The 16,406-nt window shown below is 32.0% G+C and overlaps 2 protein-coding genes across 2 annotated transcripts in view; one reads left to right on the top strand and one right to left on the bottom strand.

Annotated features, from left to right (window-relative positions):
- The first annotated feature begins 1,520 nt into the window (after positions 1 to 1,520).
- LOC108774580 (protein ABHD18) lies at positions 1,521 to 6,663 on the top strand. Its single transcript, XM_018540720.1, has 9 exons — positions 1,521 to 1,806; positions 2,657 to 2,741; positions 2,816 to 2,998; positions 3,106 to 3,218; positions 3,306 to 3,444; positions 3,512 to 3,709; positions 3,790 to 4,087; positions 5,936 to 6,221; positions 6,309 to 6,663. The coding sequence occupies exons 1-9, from the start codon at positions 1,715 to 1,717 to the stop codon at positions 6,367 to 6,369; spliced, it is 1,455 nt and encodes a 484-aa protein (XP_018396222.1). The 5' UTR covers positions 1,521 to 1,714; the 3' UTR covers positions 6,370 to 6,663.
- Positions 6,664 to 10,643: 3,980 nt separating this feature from the next.
- The window catches only part of LOC108774578 (uncharacterized), a 9,197-nt gene continuing 3,434 nt past the window's right edge, over positions 10,644 to 16,406 (bottom strand). The window contains exons 2-4 of the mRNA XM_018540717.1: positions 14,737 to 15,218; positions 10,750 to 14,466; positions 10,644 to 10,680 (exon numbers count right to left, since the gene is read on the bottom strand). Coding sequence (XP_018396219.1) covers positions 10,644 to 10,680; positions 10,750 to 14,466; positions 14,737 to 15,218 — 4,236 coding nt within the window. The remainder of the gene's footprint in view (positions 10,681 to 10,749; positions 14,467 to 14,736; positions 15,219 to 16,406) is intronic.

The following is a 16,406-nucleotide window of genomic DNA, read 5'->3' as shown; positions in this document are numbered from 1 at the left end:
ACTCTAGCAGAAAGGGACGCTAGACCTTATACTACGAAGAGCGTAAAGTCATGGTGGCAGGCGAGACGAAAGCTTGCTAATACGAACGGCAACGAGGCCTCGGTTTAAGTCCCAGCACCGGTGGAGTCTCGATATTTTTCTCGATCCAGCTCTTATATCAAAATTATAAGTAAGTCTATACATTATTATAAAGCCTTCGAATTAAAAATATATAAAAGATACAGATATTATGTAGTCGAAAGTGACGTTCTAACCTTGTCTACTTGTCAATATTATATAATTTAACGTAAATTCTACTCTTACAACTTTTAAAATTTAAACCACCGCGTTCACATTATTCAAAAGTGAGGATATAACAGCATCGATGATTGGTTCCGCCATTTTACTTCAAAGCCAATGAAAATTTATACAAGATTGACACAACTCTCTTACAGGGACTCTAAGGGCTGCGCAGAATAAAAGGAACAGAGAACAGAGAATAAGAATTTCAACCTATCAGAAATCATGTACTATGGAATACACATTGTTTATTCCATAGTACTTGATTTCTGATAGGTTGAAATTCTTATTCTCTGTTCTCTGTTCTCTGTTCCCTGTTCCTTTTATTCTGCGTAGCCCCTAACCGTGTCTAAAGGTGCTTTTTCATGCGCAGCACGCTGCAGTAGCAATTCGTTACTATTGGTTAAGAATTTTATGTAAGCTAGCGACGCACTTCCGGCGCAAAATACATTTTGCCGCAGTTCGTTGAAGTTGAACCGAACGAACAGCAAACAGCAAGCGGCAAAATCGAGAAAACGTACAATATGTCCGTCGTTTCATTATGAAAATATTATTTATTGCAATAAATATTAAGAAAATAAACGAAAAATGGCTTCGGATAAGGTACGGACACATGTTCGTAAATTAGATTATTTTATACTTTATCACAAATTTGGAAAAGTAAAGTGTAAAGAATAAAATGATCTAATTTACAAACATTCGTACCTTATCCGAAGCCATTCTTCGTTTATTTTCCTAATATTTATTGCAATAAATAATATTTTCATAATGAAACGACGGACATATTGTATGCTTTCTCGATTTTATCGCTTGCTGCTTGCTGTTCGTTCGGTTCAACTTCAACGAACTGCGGCAAAATGTATTTTGCGCCGGAAGTGCGTCATCTAGCTTACATAAAATTCTTAACCAATAGTAACGAATTGCTGCTGTAGCGTGCTGCGCATGAAAAAGCATTAAATTCTTAACCAATAGTAACGAATTGCTGCTGCAGCGTGCTGCGCATGAAAAAGCATCTTAATGAGCAAAATTCAAGACTGTATCGAAAGTTCGATATGCCTATTAAACTGTCGATACATGTTAATATCGAAAGATAAAAAATCGATACAAAATATCGAAAATCAAACTCAAAAGTATCGATATTTTAAGATATCGATACTGTATCGCCCATCCCTACCACCATGTACATACTACATCAATGGTCATCGTGTCGTGGAAGCTTTGTTTTTTTCCACGGCCGCGAAACGATTCAATCGCGCGCCGAAGATTCGGGAGATTATCAGATTATGGAAGGGATATGATACGTAAACGCGGGATCGTTCGATTCTTTGTGTGAAATGCTTAAGAATACCGGATCTTGTTCAACGGCAACGTTGGCGATAACGACGACGACACGGTACAAGTAAACGGCGAAGTCGATATCCGATACTTCGTAGCAATGCCGCCGAGTCGATTGGACGCAGTTTATCGGAGCATCCTGCTCACCAAGTTCTTCACGAAGGGTTGGGGCAATCCTCAAAATTTAAAAAGGTAAATGACTAACCTTATCTAACCTAATAGCCAGGAAGTAAGATATAAGGAGACTCCACTCCGTAAAATAAAAGTGGACCCATTTTAGGTTTCGAGTTCAGCTTCCGATTCTGATGAGTGCGAGTAAGAGAAATGATCATTTCTCTTACTCGCACTCATTATGCGCAGCACTACTAAATTCACGAGCGCTGCGAGTGTCGAGAATCGGAAACGGAACTCGAAACCTAAAATGGGTTCATGTCTTGTAGACTGGCGAGACCGAGTGGAGTCTCCTTATATCTTCCTTCATGCTAATAGCCAACCACTTCACATCTTGGACACAGTATGGTTATACTGTGCCTTGGATTGTTTGGGTAAATTTCCATTGTTGTTTCAAATATATATATATATATATATAGTATATATATGTTTCAAGCACTCCTTATATCAAATAATAGGGCGAGTTCAAGACGACAAAGCGGCTAGGTACGCTTGCCGAGCGATCGAGTATGATTGGTTGGATCTATAAGTAATAACCAATTATATTCAATCGCTCGGCAAGCATACCTAGCCGCCAGGAAGTATATATCTTCCTTCATGCTAGCCGCTTTGCCGTCTTGAACTCGCTTATTGATAGGTGGATATTATATGACTCAGCACTGAATGAATATTTTCTTCGAAAAATAAATAGATTTATAAATGTTACAAATATGTTAGTTTAACTGGTTTTTTTATCTCTTTTTAGTTCTAATTCTTAGAATATAATTGAATATTTAATACTATTTCTCTGTCAATTCTATGTGTGATATTTATAATGTTTATAATGCATAATATCTATAAGTATCTAAATATTCAAACAATTTTGTTTCAGAATCTTTGAATTCAGGAAAGTTATCGCAAACCGGGAAGCATGCTATAATATGATACCAATTGACTATCCAATAGAGATAACAAAAGTATTTTATATCACATTCTTATAACATAGATTCCATTGTTATATAATAATAATAATATATATGTTTATGTATAGGACGAAGTTTGGTCAGACTGTCATATAATTGAGGGTCAATTTCTATCACCTTTTGAGAAGCATCTTCCTGGAATAATGCCAGATAAAACCAAGATGGCCTACTTTCAGATGGTTTTACCATCTAAATGGATTTCTCATAAAATAAAGCCGATTTGTTTACACCTTGCAGGAACAGGCGATCATGTATGTAGCGATCATGTATTACTGTTTAGCATGCTGTCCTTTCAAAGTATACAATATGGTATACCTTTATTTTTATGAGATATTTACATATTTTACTTATTAACTAGTTTTTTTGGCGACGTAGAAATCTTATCGCTAAACCACTACTCAAGGAATCTGGGATTGCATCAATACTGTTGGAAAATCCATTTTATGGACTAAGAAAGCCAGATGATCAAAAGTAAGAACTTATAATTAAGGTTATAAAGTACAAAGTTACATACTGATTTGTTTTTTCTCACTGTATTCTTTTCTCACTCGTTTTTAGACGTTCCAGTCTGCACAATGTGTGTGATATTTTTATTATGGGAGGCTGTTTGATAATGGAATCTATTGTTTTGTTAAACTGGTGTGAACAACATGGATTTAGTCCATTGGCTCTTACTGGATTATCAATGGGTGGACATGTTGGTTTTTATTTTGAAATAAAATTTAATTAGTATTATATATACTTAAATATCATGTTTTTTTTAGATGGCATCTTTAGCAGCTACTAATTGGCCGAAGCCAATCTCATTAGTACCTTGTCTGTCGTGGTCAACTGCTTCACCCGTATTTACGGAAGGAGTAATGAGTGCATCAATAAATTGGGCACTTTTGGAAACGCAATATTTTTCGGATGAAGTATATCAAAATGATCTTGCAAAAATGGTGAAGATTATTGATCACGATGTAAGTATATGTTTTTTGTAATTTTCTTAATAATTTTCTCAAATTTGTCTTTATTTTGGTTGAATATTTAATGTTTTTAGGATGCTTTCTTAGCTGGTCAACATTTTGCAAAACATTTTCCTGCAAGTATGAAAAGAGTAAATAAGTTGCGGAAAGAGTTTAATGAAAGCAACGAAGACAATAATGCTAAAGGTGATGCAATTAGTACCAATTTTATCGATAATCATAGTGACATTCATGTTTCCATTGAATGTGAATCTAAAAATAACAGCAATCAGATTCAACATCAAATCGCTGAAGAGAAAGCAGCAGCCAAGATATTTCCCTTAAATCTGATTTCCAAAAGATTTAAACCAAAAGATCCTAATGCTCTCAAAGGTAATCTCATACAAATTAACTTGTATATCTGCAAGTATAATTCATTAATTTACAGTAGTCTATAAATAAAAGAAAAACAGTGTCAGACACACAGTGTCGCGTTTTAAACGATGATCACTCCTTAAAATGTTTTTGTTTGCAATTTTAAAGAAAAATGTTTCAAATGAAAGTGTTGTTTGAAGGTTACGTAAATTCATAATTTTTGAAATGGATATACATATATATAGGGTATACAAGTTTGCTCCCGCCGTTTTTACAGGTATAAAACTATCTATATGAAAACGGCGGGAGCAAACCTATACATACATATATGTCCTACTTTTCATTGCAGATTTCTATAGTTTATATAGAAACCTTTTCAAAATGGTATAATGAAGCCCCCTTTCATTAAGAACTTCTTGATTTATGAGACTTTAATATTACGGTAACATTGACATTATTCGAAATGTTTCTGATGATTATATAAAGTGTGGCTTAATTCAAATCTCTATTTTTTTGAACGTACGTAAATGTAAGCGCAAGAACTTAATTTATGTTAGTCTCTTCGCCTCATGTTTGGGATACTTGATTTGAGTAATGATGATTTCGGCCATACTATAATGGGTCTGTTTTTTGTTCCTGCACTGTCTAAACTAGTACACACGGTGCAATAAGTTAAAGTGAAACAAACGTATATTTGTTTTACTTTAACTTATTGCACCGTGTGCACTAGTTTAGACAGTGGAGGAACAAAAAATAGACCCAATATAACTTGAAAGATATTAATCATAAAAAGACTTTATTATAGTGTTTTGAAAAGCTCTTAAAGTGAGTTACAAAAATATGTTCAATGAAATATATTTTATTACGGTTTCATTCAAGAAATTGATAGTGACCTTCTTCAAACAACTTTTCAAGGTCAAATCAATGATACTTGTACAACTTTTATCTGAAATATTTTTCTCTAAAATTACAATGAAAATTTCAGGAAGTGATCATTTAAAATGCAACAACCTGTGTATATCTCAGTTTTCATTTTCTTGCGATTAAATTAATGCAGTTTAAATATATACAGGGTGAGGAAAAAGTATGGAAACCCTGAAAAATCTAAAAAAAATATAAGTTTTACAGAAAAAAATGTTTCAAATAAAAGTTGTAGGATTTAAAAAGATCTATTCAATAGTCTCATTAGTTTGACCCTGGCTGGCGTCGTTGAGGTTAAGTCAAAGTCATCTTGAATTTTTTAAATGGAACACCCTATTTTTTTATTGCATATTCTTATAGTTCTTCTCAATACCTTTTCAAGACACTAATTTTATTCATTTTGGGTCAGTCGTTTCAAAGTTATTGAGTATTTTATAGTAAGAAGTAATAGACACCCGAAGACAAGATCGGAGGATGATTCAGCCAACAAAAGCAATCTTGTCTTAGTTGGCTGGATCATCCTCCGATCTTGCCTTCGGGTGTCTATTACTTCTTACTATAAAATATTCAATAACTTTGAAACGGCTGACCCAAAATGAATAAAATTATAGTGTTTTGAAAAGGTATTGAGAAGAACTATAAGAATATGCAATAAAAAAATAGGGTGTTCCATTTAAAAAATTCAAGATGACTTTGACTTAACCTCAACGACGCCAGCCAGGGTCAAACTGATGAGACTATTGAATAGATCTTTTTAAATCCTACAACTTTTATTTGAAACATTTTTCTGTAAAACTTATATTTTTTGAGATATTTTTCAGGATTTCCATACTTTTTCCTCACCCTGTATATTCAGATATATTTGTTATCTGTTAGCTTTGTGTTTGGCGATTCTAGACAGTATGTAAGCATGGTTTTATACGATCGTTGTCTTTTCTACGACAGGAGTTTGCTTATTGCCAGTGCCGAAACATCCGCTGTTTTCAGACAACAAATGGCGTGAACACGAGGCATTGCAATTTATGCGCGGTATAATGGACGAGTGCACACATTTGAAGAATTTTGAGATACCCGTTGACACTGAATTAATTATTGCTGTCTGTGCCAAGAATGACGCTTATGTACCACGAGATCATTGCATGAGTTTGGAAACGATATGGCCGGGAGCTGAAGTTCGTTATATCAATGCTGGACATGTCAGTGCTTATCTTCTTCATCAAAAAGTCTTTAGGTATTTCAGAATATTATAATTTTTTTGTTCTTATCTCTTTCATTTAATATAAAAGAATTTTATTAGCACGTGTATGTTTTATTTCAGATCCACAATAGCGGAATGCGTCCAACGATCTATAAAGAAATATCCTACAGAGGTTAGTTGATGTGCAATATTTGCAAATTTTACTACATGTGTACATTATTTTGGGACACTTTTAATTAGATGACGAAATATTTTCCGAGTTTGTAATTAACTAGACTTCTCTCTACGCTTAAGGATCTCTATGTGTGCGCGCACATGTGATCTATTTTTAAATCATGATAATTATCTACAAAAAGAGTACAATTATTCAGTCAATTTAGTATTTAATTGATATTATCGTTATATAGAATGAGCTAGTTACCAATAAAATATGTTCCTACAATAATAAAATAATAATACACGTGATACAATAGATAAGGAGATTTTGACACATGTACATGTTATTTTTTAATTAAAAAATCAATTTGTAAAATAATGAAAAAAAGAAAAAATATCTCAAACAAAAATTACTTGTGAAAAGACAAAAGATAGTGACTTTAATTTGAGCTTGACTGATATATCTTCAGGATCATATTTTTATTTATTTAAATCAGGGCTTGGTACGCGATACAACTTTTGGCCGATTTTCAAATCGAAATGAATTTTTGTAACATTATTTCTTCGATATTCTGTAAAAATATAATAATAATTGTGTATAAAAAAGTAAATATTTTATAAGAGCAATATATATCAAAATTTAAAAATATGTTAAATATTTTGCAAACTATATTAATTTTTTACTAATACTTTTTTATGCAAAATATCGTGAAAAATTAATTTATCATGTAATAAAATATGCTGTATTACCACATCACAAATTCTACACTTACATAGAAAACAGGAAAATCAATTCTTTGAAAGAATTAATTTGTCATACTAGCATAATTCTGTATCATGTCTCTTCGACTGTAAGATAATGTGTCAATTCAACGACAAAGAAACATTTGTAAGAATTACTGAAGAAGGACTTGAGGCTGTGAATTCCAAAACGTTCAATAAATTTTTTTTTATATTTATGTTTTCTATACTTAATATTATAAACTTGAAGAAAATTTATTAAAACCTTATTACCGCTCGATTTAGATTGTTTTTATACTTTATATGGTCTTATATTTTAAGAAAAGCGATTTACATAAAATCTTAAAGATGCCAGATAAAATCAAATTAAAGTTACTATTTTACGATAAATTCCTTCAAAATCAAATAACTTTTGTCCGTTCAAACTAAAATTGGATGTTCTGTACATTATGTAAATACAATATATACAAAATTTATACACATTTTCAACTATATTTTTATTGCTATTTGTGAATTACTGATATTCAAATACTGTTATATATTATATATTATATAATTATATATTGTATATATAGTGACAAGTGTTCATTAAAAAATAGATATACTTGATATTTTTTGTACGTTATGTAATATTATTGTATATGCAACAATAAATTACACATATATAAACATATAGTATATTGTATATATGTGTTGTGCGTGCGTGCGTACGAAAGATTAATAAGTACAATGCATATGAAATAATTAGAATAAAACTAGAACTGTCTTTTTTCTTTTGTTTAATTCCGCATTGTGCAAATAATTTTTTGTTTGCATTTTTTGTTCAAAAAAGTTTTTGAAATCATAGTTAGCAAATTCCCGCTCTTCTGGAAATGTTAAGAGCTCGAATTGGCTAGCAATCGATCGCTTTTCTGTATGTATCAAATACAAAAAATACATTTTAGACATTATAATAAAAGGACCCTGCACAAAACTTATAGAAAAGTGCTTTCGGTTGAATTGGCAGAGATATAAGCAGTCACTCTACCGAAAAAGTGATATGCACTATACATTCGCGTTATTATCGATTTCTTAGGGCTTTGTTTCTCAGGGTTGGGTAAATTAATGTTTTTTTTTAACTGAATAAAGTTAAAGTTAATGGCTTTACAAAATTAATAAAGTTAAGTTAAAAGTTGAAGAAATAAAAAATTAACTTAACGTAAGTTAAGTCAATATTGAATTAACTCAAGTTGAAAAAAAAGTTAATTTCGAAAAAAATAATTTTTTGATCAAAATGTCCTAATTTTTCTTAAAATGAGATTAAATAACTACAATATAGATTATTAAGTAAATTAAATTTTTAATTTTTTTATTTATATGTGATAAGTATATAACACATAACGATATAACTATATAAATTATATAACTTTAAAAAAACAGCCAGCACATAGAAAAGATACAAGAGTGACATTTAAAAAAATTACATTTTAAGTTAAAAATAAACTATCAATAAAAATACAACGTATCGATAATGACAAAATATTAAATAATAACAAAACTCATAGTTCCTCAGAATCATACATATACATTGCAGAATCACATGCAAAAATTAATAATAATAATAATAATTCGAAATGATATTAAACTAATGCATGAACCAATCAGAGTGCCGTATTATGCCTGGTTTATGCTTCGGTCTTAAGGACTTAATCCTAAAATTCAGCTAAAGAGTTCAAATTTCGGTTAGAACTGACATCTTAATTGGCTGAATTTTAGGATCTTGAGATTAAGACCTGAAGCATAAACCAGGCATTAACATCTTAATGGGCCTTCTACAATAAGCCGTAAGTCACAAATCATAAGTCATAAGCTAGAAATGGATCAATCACAGTCGTCAATTTTTAGTTTCTTACTTCCGATTTATGACTTATGGCTTATTGTAGAAGGCCCATAACGGAAGTGAGAAACTAAAAATTGACGACTGTGATTGGTCCATTTCTAACTTATGACTTATGATTTGTGACTTACGGTTTATTGTAGAAGGCCCATTAGACTATGTTCAGACTATAGATTCCGGCCTTAGTCTTATTATATGTTATTATTTTTCTAGATATTTAAAAGAGATAAAATTTTTTAACTTAAAAAAAAGTTAAAAAGTTAACGTTTAAAAGTAACTTAGTTAAATTAAAATTTAATGCATTTAAATAATTAACTAAGTTAAGTTAAATGTTATTAACTTTTAACTTTTTTTTAACTTTTAACGTTTTAACTAGTTACTACCCAACCCTGCTAATATGTATATGAGTTAAATAGTTACAATAATAGTAATACAATAAATATAATTACAATTACGATTATAATTATAATTATACTTGCGAGTCATGCCTGGTTTATGCTTCGGTTTTAAGGTTTTAATCCTAAAATTCAGCCAATAGAGTTCAAATTTTGGTTAGAACTGGCAGCTTTATTGGTTGAATTTTAGGATCTTAGGATTAAGACCTGAAGCATAATGGGCCTTCTACAATAAGCCATATAGACCAGGCAAATTAGGTTTTGAGAGGAAAAAAAATTTATCCGAAATCCGACTATTGGGGGTGGTCAAGGGACTTATAAGGATGAAAAAAAAAATTAATGTCCAAGCAGCCGTGAGGTAACCTGTTTACTAGGGGGGTTGAAAGGGGGTAAAAATGCTTTTTGGCGATTTCCGGTAAAAGTTGACATCTTATCAAGAAATGTTAAATACAAAAGTTGTAGGTCTTGAAAAAATCTATAACTTTTGTAGAGGGCATTTTTTTACATAACCTAAAAATTTCCGAGTTAAATGCCAAAAATCAAGTTTTCGGTTTTTTATTTTTCATTTCTCGAAAAATGATTTAATTTTGATGAAACTTGGTGGAATACTACTTTTGAATGTCTAGAATAACTACAAATTTTTAGAGTTTGGAGAAGCGAATAGTTTCTAAGATATTCGATTTTTCAAAAAAACACCCCCTTTTTCAAAAAGATTTTGTGGCCAGGAGAATGATCGTGCAATGCTCTACTGGGTCGCATTTTTTTTGTTATTAAATGTACTTTTCAACTATTTAATAATATATAGAGGTCACTATGGAAAAATATGTTTAAAAATGCGAAAAACCAAAAAAATCGCTTTTGGAACTTAGTTTTTTTGTTTAATTGTTGATTATTTGTTTAAATTAACTACAAAATGCAAAAAGTAGTTCATCCATTCGATTCTACGAGAAAAAATACGTAAGAAAACGTATTTCACAACTCGATTAAAGAGATTATTTTGTTGTAGTATTTAAATGAAGATTTATGTTGATTACTAAAATTTTCAACTTTTCAACTTTTACAAGTTTTTTTCACGTAAAACAGGTTAATATTTTTAATAACCTAAGACTTTGATTAACAGTGCCTATATATTAAACTTTTACGTAATTTTTATAAATAAATGGATAAAATTTCTATTTTTTTGTTAAAATAATTTGTTTATTTCACGTTTTACAATAAATATATTACATCTAGTACATAGTGTCATATTTACAATATAATTAAAGAATTTACACAGAATACATAATTTTACGCCAGTTTTGATCTTTTTGACGGAGTCGGTTGATCGTCGTTCGATTCGTGATCGGAAAATTCGTTTTCAAATGCCATGTTATCTCTACTTTCTTCTAATAGTTCATCTTCCAAATTCTCCGAAAGCATTTGCTGCTCAATTTCGACTTCGACTTCAATGTCTTCCGAATCGTGTAGAATTCTTAAAGGCTCGTATAAATTTGAACAACAGTCGTCATTCGGACAACTTTGACAAAATTCTGTACATTTTAGGCCAAGTTTTCGGCATCCACATGACTTCGTTGAACAATCTGAATTGCCGCAATTGCAAGAAATTATTCTTAATAGATCTTCGGGGATTACAGGATCTTCTGTGAAGCGAGGCATAAGTATTTGTTGATTATTTACAATTACTTGTTTCCAACCCCACAGTGTTGCATTGATTTCATCATTTCCAAGCCACTTTTGAAGTTGGAAATATGCTCTCTTCGAAAATTGTATAGCTGCTCCAGTAGTAGGTGGAATTTTTTCCAATTTAAAAGTAGAAGTTTGTACTAGTTTTTTATAATGCTGGTATCTTAATTCATCAAGAGATGTATTAAAGTTCTTGCAGTTATAAATCGATTTAATTAAGTTGCAGCCATTTCGAGCAATGACTTTTGGATCTGCATCGGCTGTGTAAAAAGGCTTTACTAAATCTGTTAGTTCAGGAGTAGCAATTAACAAATTAACTATTTTTCTTTTCCCTTTGCCTGCAAATCCAGAATTTGTATCACAACCAGAAAAACAGTGTAAAAATGCAATAATCGAACGGTAATCTTTATGCTGAAAACTATTTGACGAATAAATTGAGTCATTTGTATTGGCTGCACCTGGCGAGAGAAAATAAATACTTGCGTCGGATGAATTCAATTGATTTAATAGAACCAACAGATCTATGTCTTGTCCAACAACAACGACAGTTTTTTTGTATTCGGCAACACCTGTTGTTGTCTTTACAATCTTGTTTTTTTCGGCAATTTCAATGGCTGTATATATAATTAGCGAATCGGCATCTTCTTCAGCTTGTCTAACGGTATATCCTTCGAATCTAAATATTCTTGACAACTCTTTTATCAATTCTTTCTTATTTTTTTCATTAGATAAAAATCGGGCTTGTGAAAGAGTTATTTTGGTTTGCGGCTCAACTATAAAGGCAGGAACTACTGAAGTGCTTTTTCGTCTTGAGCGTTCCGCTGTTTTTGTTGAGGATGTTGTAGTATTTGTATCTAACTTATTGTCTGGGTAGCCATCAAACACAATAAAACTGTCGTCTGTATAATGCTTGCGTACAAAATTCAAATATTTTTGATTAATCACTTGCACAGTATCATTTTTTTGCCAAACGACTTTATGCAACAAAAATCCGCCATCAACAACGTGCACCAAGTCTCCGCGAGGGGGTTCAGTTTTTGTAAAATAACCAAACAGGTCCGATTTCGTATTTTTTCGAAAACCGTCTTCTGTAAAAATTGAGAGCGGGAATGGAGCAAGTTCGAATTTTAAATACATCCTCATGTCAGTCTTCTCAGTAATATTGGCGCATAAACGTTGAAACAATAATAATGGATCTATCGGAACGAGGTCGTCGTTAACTTTGATCGAGGCATGAATACTACTGAGAGCTTTGACTCTGTTCGTCCGTTTGAATGTTACTTCCCCAAAATTTTTCCCCGTCATTTCTTTTACAGATGCCAAGCCTATTTCAAATGCTTTGTGACAGTTTATAGCATTTTTCGCTTCATTGCCTTTTTTTCCTTCCTTGAGATCGCTGACAATTCCAGAAAAAATTGACATAATATTACGTGTCTCTGGAAACGGATTGTACGTGCCAAAAAATTGTAATATTGTTTCAAGATCAGAAACGTCTCTCGTAATCCTTGATTCCGTCGAGTCGACATGTTGTTCAGAAGTGCAATAAGAAACATTGCAAAAGTTCTCCATTTCGTTGCATATATCAACTAGAATTATCATTGTTAATAAAAATTTTGTGCAAACGCTTTCACGGTTGGGATTACGGCCGTGCGTTAATCCGCCTTGTGTCTTCATCGATCTCATTAGTGCTTGCTCAATGGTCATGTCAGACCAAATTCCAGACCAAAACTTGTCAGTACGTCTAATCGTAAATAAACTATCTGCTTTAAATTTCTCAAAAGGATACTCTCCCATTGCATCTTTTAACTCCAACATATCTTGCAGATATATATGAGCTGATTTTGCATAATTATTATGGCCGGATGCATGAAAATACGGAATCATTCGTTTAACACCTTCGAGATGTAGATCCCAGTCTCCCGAACGTTCAGCTTTTATAAACTCTTTAACGACCGCCAACATATTCCAGTACTGAATCCACAATTGCGCCGTTGGTCCTTTTTTTTCTATGTCGTCGATATGTTCTGTAAATTTGCGTTGAATGTCTACAATCTTTTCATTTTGCATATCATCTGTTACATTCTCTTTGCGTAAATTCTGCAAAAATCCGTCGAACGTTGCCTTTTGTTCGTCCGTTAATTCAAGTGATTCAAAAATAATTGTTGCTAAAGCCACTTGAACAAGAAAATGTGCTCGAATGGATCTGGAATACGCATGTCCGGTAAATGCTTTTTCTGCAGAATTATCAGCATATATACAGGCAAAAGCTTCTTTGAGTCCGCTTCCATCCATTATAAATCCAATTGACCCTAGGAACGACATTAGCGTATGGAATCCACCAAGTCTTACTCTAACATTCATTAAACCATATTCGTCATTTGTTGGATCTACACATGATAAAATGTAACGAGCCTTTTGATACAGCGGTTGATCAAATGTAACAAAACAAATAGTTTGTTCATGCTTATCTCTGGTTTCTACTGATGCTTTTACCAATACAGTAAAAATTGTATTCCAATCGCTTGGCGGATTATTAACAAATGGTAACGGAATAATTTTCGACATTTTGTAGTCACAATTTGAATGAAATTCTTCCATAAAGCCGCTGTAGCCATTTGATTTTTTATTAGAATATTTCGAATAAAGCCAGGTAAAATCTTCAATCGACATCTTTGGTTTGTTAAAATCATTGGTTAAAATATCCTTCACAATTACTGTTTTTAGGCCCTGTGCATTTTTTTTTTCGAAATGTAATAATGGTATAAATCCAAACTTGCCAACTACTTCTGAAGTAGGAATTTTCTTCAATCGAGTAATATTTTTTTTTGAAATGACATCTGATGACGGAGTTGCAACCTTAATACCTCCCATAACGTGCATCGTGTTTTTTCCATCAAGTATACAGGTATTATGATCAGCATTGTCAAAAACGTATTGAACAAAACACTCAGATTTACAAACATGATTTTCAGGATCATCTAAAATTGACGCTTCAAAGCGCAAGGTTTCGTCGTAGGTCGCACACAAACCCAAATACGACAATGAATCAATCAAGTCTCTTGATGCATATTTTTTGTGCATCATAGATGACAGACCGAGTAAAATTGGCGATAAAAATGTGCGTGGCCGGGCTGACATTATTATACTATGAGCAATTGTAGATATTCTCTTTTTCCACTTGAAATCATTTTTTCTACTTACAGCTTTGTGACTTTTCATAACAACATCAAGAAAATTTGTTAAAGATTCTGGAATATTTTCAAAGATATTTTTGTCGTTGAAATGTGGGAGATTGTAATTGTTCTTATCGTAAATAGTTGATCGGATGTCCTCCAAGATAATTTTTGCTGCCATTTTAACAATTCTCTTTCGTTCCAATTCGACATCTTCTTGTTGATTTTTATACCATTCTTGCCAAGCTTGCTTACTAATTTTATTTCGAAACAAAATAATTAGATCTGATTTTAAATGTACAAATTGTATTTCGTCGGGATAGGCCTTGTTGAATCTCGACTTAATGGTTTTTAGTTCTGGAATAGTTTTGCCTTTGAATTCTTCTTTAATCTCGTTTAGAGAAAATTGACTTTCACTTTGATTTTGATCGATATAATTTAGCGCAAATTCTATAAACTCTGTCGTATTTTAGCTTGGAGGGCGCCCAACTTGATTCGAAAGTTTTTTCATATAAAATTGAGACATACAATCTGGATGATATCTAGCTTGAATTTTAGGCAAGTCTGGATTGTTTCGCAAACGTGCAAGTAAATTTTTATCAGATATACTCGACTTTTCTCGTTCTTCAAGAGCTTCAATTATTTTATCCCTTGTTTCAGGTTTTTGTACAAATTTAATTTGATCCTTGGATAAACAAGTACCGCCGCAAAACAGACAAAGTTTTTGAAAATCGAAATCGAGAGCATCTTTGACTATTTTTTTACCTTCCAAACTTTTTCTGATGTGTTCTGTTGAAGCATTATGTATTGAACTTCTTCTATTATATTTTTTCTGACAAATAAAGTGTACATGGGCTGATGCTAATTTTTCCAACGACTTAAACTTGTTGTCTTTTCTTTGTTTGCTAGAATCTATAAGAGTGTTTATCGCCTTACTATGAATCGTCCTTAAATCTCCACCAGATTCATTGCAAATAATACAAACAGGATTATCCATACTGCGAATCTGTAAAAAAAATTTTACAATGCTATCAAAACTATTAAAAGAGTCGACGTACATTTTAAGAAAAAAAAGTGAAGAAAATGTTAATAAAAAAACAGTTGCAAATACGTATAAAATTCAATTCAAATTTGTAAAAACAAATTATTTGATTAATTCAAACGCTACTCTTGTTCGTAAAATAAAAAAAAAACCTAGAAAAGTGTAATAACTTTTCATTTTCTGGACAAAAAAAAGTAAAAATAAACAATAGTCAAACATTTTTATTTTTAAGCAACAAATTGATTCTTTTTCAAAAAAATAATAACGCCATTATTAATATTTCGACGAGCTACCCCAATTTAAAAAAAAAAGAAGAAGATCGAACGTTAATTCTAGGCAGAGATGCAACGTTTTCGACAATCAAGCGCTCCGCACGACGGACCGAACAGTCGTACGCCGGCATCGGCCGGTATCATATCCTAACCTCTTTAATTATAGCATTACATAGCAATTAATTTTTTAATTAGATCGAAAAAACGTATTTGGCCAATTCTGTCTTTCGACTATGTAACCCATAATTGTTTATTTAACACTTAATAACTGCATAAACTATTAAAAATACGAAGATATTAATGAATTTTCACTCACCTTGGCACGAAACAGTTTCGGTATATAAAATCCAGCCACGAGGTCTTTGAAACAATATTGTTACAAACACTGCACGTCGACGCCGGTGCTCCTTGATGCAGAATATTTCCGTCTCTGTACACGCGTGGCACAATATTTTTAAGAGCAAACTGTAAGTCCTTCTCACTTAATAGCGGTACGAATGGCAGTTGCTGCGAAACCAGACTGAGTCCACGTCCGATTCCCGCCACTTTACACCTACATCCATGGCAGCACCACAGTATATCTAGCGACCCTCTAATAAGAGTCTGGACACGTGAAGTTCGCCATTATTCGTCGAAATTGTGCGAGAGAGAAAAAATCATGCTATCTCATTCTAGTGGCGCTGTAAGTTGTAGCTGATTGTAGCTCTACAAACTTCATAGTTTTTGTTTCTGTTTCGTCTCGCCTCATGCATCGTATCATTTTTAAGACCAGGACCATTAATATTCGAAGAAGAAGAAGAATCATGATTAATATTATTATATTATTATATCATATTATTATATTATATATTATTATTATATTATATTATTATATTATTAT

The sequence above is a fragment of the Cyphomyrmex costatus genome, unplaced genomic scaffold (genome assembly GCF_001594065.2).
Source record: "Cyphomyrmex costatus isolate MS0001 unplaced genomic scaffold, Ccosl1.0 scaffold264, whole genome shotgun sequence".
Taxonomy (NCBI): domain Eukaryota; kingdom Metazoa; phylum Arthropoda; class Insecta; order Hymenoptera; family Formicidae; genus Cyphomyrmex; species Cyphomyrmex costatus.
Note: the sequence above shows the minus strand (reverse complement) of the source record. Positions and strands in the feature narration are given on the sequence as shown.

Bases quoted from the DNA above. Each gene is read 5' to 3' on its own strand.
- LOC108774580 (XM_018540720.1), top strand. From the start codon at position 1,715: ATGCCGCCGAGTCGATTGGACGCAGTTTATCGGAGCATCCTGCTCACC. The intron at 2,742-2,815 runs GTATTTTATATC...GTTTATGTATAG, and splicing joins ATCCAATAGAGATAACAAAA to GACGAAGTTTGGTCAGACTG. The intron at 3,445-3,511 runs GTTGGTTTTTAT...TGTTTTTTTTAG, and splicing joins GATTATCAATGGGTGGACAT to ATGGCATCTTTAGCAGCTAC.